Source organism: Nicotiana tomentosiformis, chromosome 12 (assembly GCF_000390325.3).
Source record: "Nicotiana tomentosiformis chromosome 12, ASM39032v3, whole genome shotgun sequence".
Lineage (NCBI taxonomy): Eukaryota > Viridiplantae > Streptophyta > Magnoliopsida > Solanales > Solanaceae > Nicotiana > Nicotiana tomentosiformis.
In genome coordinates this window covers 106,858,739-106,863,597 of record NC_090823.1, presented here as the reverse complement: position 1 = coordinate 106,863,597, position 4,859 = coordinate 106,858,739, and the positions used below count along the sequence as shown (strand labels likewise).

Genomic DNA, 4,859 nt, shown 5'->3' with positions numbered 1-4,859 from the left:
ATGGCCGACCGTACTATGAAGAGGCCTTCGGGAGTGATTGAAGATGTCTTGGTTCGTGTTGATAAATTTATTCTTTTGGCGGATTTTGTCATTCTAGATTGTGAGGTTGATTATGAAGTGCCAATTATTCTAAGGAGACCTTTCCTTGCTACGGGGAAGGATCTTTGTGATGTTGAAGCCGAAGAACTTACATTCCGGGTTGGTGATGAAAAAGTGGTATTCCATGTGTGCAAGTCCATGCGGCATCCAAATAGCAATGAGGTATGTGCTTTTGTGGACTTGGTGACCGATGTTATTGTTGATGAAACAAATGCTACAATCAATGCAGGTGATATGTTTGAGGCCATCTTGCTCAACTTTGATTATGACGAGATGAATGGTTTCATGGAATATGTGAACTCTCTGCAAGGAATGGGGCCGTACAACTATGTACCCTGGGAATTATCTTTGGATCTTGAAAACAGGACCACTCCTCCTACAAAGCCTTCTATTGAAGAGCCTCCTATCTTGGAGTTGAAGCCAATGCCTCCACATCTACGGTATGAATTTATTGGCCATTGTTCTACTTTACCGGTTATTCTTTCTCTTGTTTGACTAACATGCAGGTAGATTCCATATTGGCGGTGCTACAAAAGAGGAAGAAGGCTATTGGGTCGACATTGGCGGATATTCGGGGGATAAGCCCCACCTTTTGCATGCATAAGATCAAGTTGGAGGTTTACGCCAAACCATTTATTGAACATCAAAGGAGACTCAATGAGGCTATGCAAAAAGTTGTCAAGAAGGAGATTATCAAGTGGTTAGATGCTGGGGTTGTCTACCCCATCTCCGATAGTTCGTGGACTTCTCCGGTTCAATGTTTCCCAAAGAAGCGGGCATGATGGTGGTCACCAATGAAAAGAATAAGTTGATTCCTACAAGACCGGTGACCGGATGGAGGGTGTTTATGGACTATCTCAAGCTCAACAAATTTACAAGAAAGGATCACTTTCCACTTCCTTTCATAGATCAAATGCTTGAAGATTGGCCGGCCGTACTTTCTATTGATTTCTTGATGATTGTATTGCAAATTTGGATAAAGTGTTAGCTAGATGTGAAGAAACAAATTTGGTGCTTAATTGGGAGAAATTCCATTTCATGGTCGAGAAAGGCATTATCCTTGGCCACAAAATCTCAAAGCATGGAATTGAAGTTGACAAACAAAAAATTGAGGTGATTTATAAACTTCCACATCCAATTTCGGTAAAGGGTGTGCGAAATTTCTTAGGCCACGTGGGGTTTTACCGATGTTTCATCAAAGATTTCTCTAAGGTAGTAACCCATTGTGCAAGCTTCATGAAAAGGATGCTAGGTTCAACTTCAATGATGATTGCATGAGGGATTTTGAATTGTTGAAGTTCAAGTTGACAACTACTCCCATCATCACCGCTCCAAATTGGAGTGTCCCTTTTGAACTCATGTGTGATGCAAGTGACGTAGCGGTTGGGGCTGTTTTGGGGCAACACATCAACAAAAATTTTCATCGGGTCTACTATGCTAGTAAGACCATGAATAGTGCCCAAGTCAACTATACCGTTACGAAGAAAGAGCTCCTTTCCATTGTGTTTGCAATTGAGAAGTTATGCCCGTACTTGATGGGTGGAAAAGTCATTGTCCACACGGATCATGCGGCGCTTCGTTATCTTATGAGCAAGAAAGACTTCAAAGCTCGGTTGATGAGATGGGTGCTTTTGTTGCAAGAGTTTGATATTAACATCCAAGATAGAAAAGGGAGTGAAAACCAAGTGGCGGACCACTTGTCTCGTTTGGAGGAGGAAGAGAGGCCGCATGATGGCCTTGAAATCAATGACTCCTTCCCCGATAAGCAACTCTTGGCTATTTCAATGAAAGAGGTGCCATGGTTCATGGATCTAGCAAATTGTTTTGTGTGGAATCATTCTGGATGAGTTCTCTTCAAACCAAAGGAAGAAGCTCAAACGGGATTGTCAAGATTATTATTGGGATGAACCATACTTTTTCCAGATTTGTACAGATGAGGTGATGAGAATATGTGTACCGGAAGAAGAGAAAGGTGAAATTCTTGGGGCTTGTCATTCGTCGCCATATGGTGGTCATCATGGTGGCGCAAGAATGGCGGCTAAAGTGATTAGTTGCGGCTTCTACTGGCTCACTCTTTACAAGGATGGAAGTGAGCTAGTGAAAAGATGTGATGAATGTCAATGGGATGGTGGAATCACAAAGAAGAATGAAATTCCTCTCACAATAATTTTGGAGATTGACGTTTTCTATGTATGGGGTGTTGATTTCATGGGCCCTTTTGTGAGTTCTTGTGAAAACACCTCCATCGTGGTCGCGATTTATTATGTGTCCAAATGGGTTGAGGTCATTCCTTACCCAATAATAAGGCGAGAAGTGTGGTGGCTTTATTGAAGAAGAATATTTTCACAAGGTTTGGTACTCCACGAACTATTATAAGCGATGGGGGAGGGGGGGTCACATTTTTGCAACAAGACTTTTGATACTTTGCTTAGCAAATATGGTGTTACTCAAAAAGTCATGACTCCTTATCACCCACAAGCTAGTGGGAAAGTGAAAGTCTCCAATCGGGAGATAAAGAGTATCTTGTCCAAAACAATGAATGTTAATCGGACGGATTGGTCCAAGAAGCTTGATGATGCATTATGGGCTTATCGGGAGGCTTACAAAACACCTATCGAAATGTCTCCATATAGGTTGATGTTTGGAAAATCTTGTCATCTTCCGATGGAACTAGAGCACAAGTCCATATGGGCTCTAAAGTAGTTGAATCTTGATTGAGATGTAGCCGCTAACTTGAAGTTGCACATTTAAATGAATTGGATGAGTTCTGGTACTATGCTTATGCAATTTCATCCATGTACAAAGAAAAGATGAAATACCTTCATGACAAATACAATTGGAAGAAAGAGTTCAAGGGGGGCTATCTTGTATTGTTGTTTAACTCAAGGTTGAGGATGTTTCATGGGAAGCTAAAGTCTAAATGGAGTGGTCTTTTTGAAATCGTGGGTGTGACACCTTTTGGTGAATTAGACTTCAAGAACAAAAATAATGAAGTATTCCGAGTCAACGGTCACCGGGTGAAGGCACTATTTGGGAAAGGTTGGAGATAGCCACGTCGTGGCGGTCATTCATTTCAATTGAGGGCATTTTGCGTCATGCCTCAATGTTAAATCAGGCACTTCTTGGGAGGCAACCCATGTTTCTTTTCCTTTTTATTTTTGTAGTTAGGTGTTATTTTTCTTCTAACTTGATTTAAATTGTGCTACAGGGCTGAGTGTGACTTACAGGAATTGTGGACCAAAAATTTGGCTAAGTGCTCTAATAATTTCGGACCGCAGTTGATTTGTGTGGATCGCCTGCATCCGCACAATTATCTTGCCGACCGCATAAATGAAAGGTTGAAAATTCCCACTCTCTGAATTTTATCCTGTCAGAGAAAAGGATGATGTGCGACCGCACAGGAAATATGCGACCACACATGAAAATATGAGGCCGCATACAAAATTGTGCGGACCGCAATGAGATGCTGAGATGGATTCACCAAGTAATAGAGTGCGGTCCGCACTTGCTCTTATTTCCCTTTGCCAACCAACTGGTATAAATAGAGGAATAGGGCCATTTGTACATTTTTTTCCCTCTCTGAAAAAAACAATAGTTCCCTCTTGAAATTTTTTGGTGATTTCATCTGTCCACACACACAACATCTTTGATCAGTCACTCATTACACTCATTTATCTAGTATGCTTCAATTTCTTGTTAATCGTTTTCTTTTAATTTGTAGATTTTAAGTTCATTTTAGGCCATTTGTCATTAGAATTCAATTGTGTATCCTTGTAGGGGTAAATCTATAATGGTTTAACTAATACATGCTCTATGTGGACTAGGTTAACATATTTTCATGCTTCTATGATGTTGCCATGTCAAATTGTGCACGAAATTGAAAACCCTATATAGAAAAAACTCAATTGTTCGTAATTTCTGAATTCTGCGGGTGCACCTGAATTTGTGCGGTCTGCAAATTTTGATTTTAGGGCAACATAGTAAAAGAAGGGATCTGCGGCGCAAGATAAAATGTGCAGACTGCAAATTTCCCATCGTGGCTACAGAACATCCCTTTTACTATGATCAGAGAGTCCCTACCTTGAGACTCCAATGTGCGGCCGCAAGTTTAATTGTGCAGACTGCAAAAATCCTGTTGCGACCGCACATAATCCAATTCTATGTCATCATAGAGTTGGCACTTGTTGGGTCTCAGAGGTGCGGCCGCAAGTGAAATTGTGCAGACCGTACTTCACTTTTGTGGCCGCGAAACAAAATTATGCGGTCCGCAAGTCCTCATCTGCGGCCACAAGAAAAATTGTGCAGACTGCAATTCTTATTCCCTTCAAGCATGCTTTGATTGAACACCCTCACTGTGTACTCTGGTTATCTTTTATTTGTACATCTTCTGTGTATGTCTAAACATTGAATTGCAACTAACAATCGCCTTTGTTTAATAGAGACAATGGTTTGATCTAGAGGACTCGGCGACACTTCAAAAGGGAGAGGTGAACATTCTCGGGCTCAGGGAAAGAGTGCTTTATCCCTTGGCCAACCAAAGACAATAAGGAAGAAAGAAACATCCGACAGAGGGAGAGGTGCTGATCTCTCCGAGACGTGCTCATATGTCCTGTCTAGGGAAGTATCAGAGGGCAACTCAGCCTCTATTTAGGAGCAGTCGGCCGTACAGTCGAGGGCGCCAGGGAGATACCAGCTCAGGGATGATCCATCCTCGTCTCATAGCACTTCTGAGGGATTGGAGAGTGCTAGTCAGGCTTCTG

General features: G+C 41.8%; 1 protein-coding gene across 1 annotated transcript; it reads left to right on the top strand.

Annotated features, from left to right (window-relative positions):
* The first annotated feature begins 2,478 nt into the window (after positions 1-2,478).
* LOC138903186 (uncharacterized) lies at positions 2,479-2,802 on the top strand. Its single transcript, XM_070191115.1, has one exon. It carries the CDS (start codon positions 2,479-2,481, stop codon positions 2,800-2,802), a length of 324 nt encoding a protein of 107 aa, XP_070047216.1.
* The last annotated feature ends 2,057 nt before the right edge of the window (positions 2,803-4,859 follow it).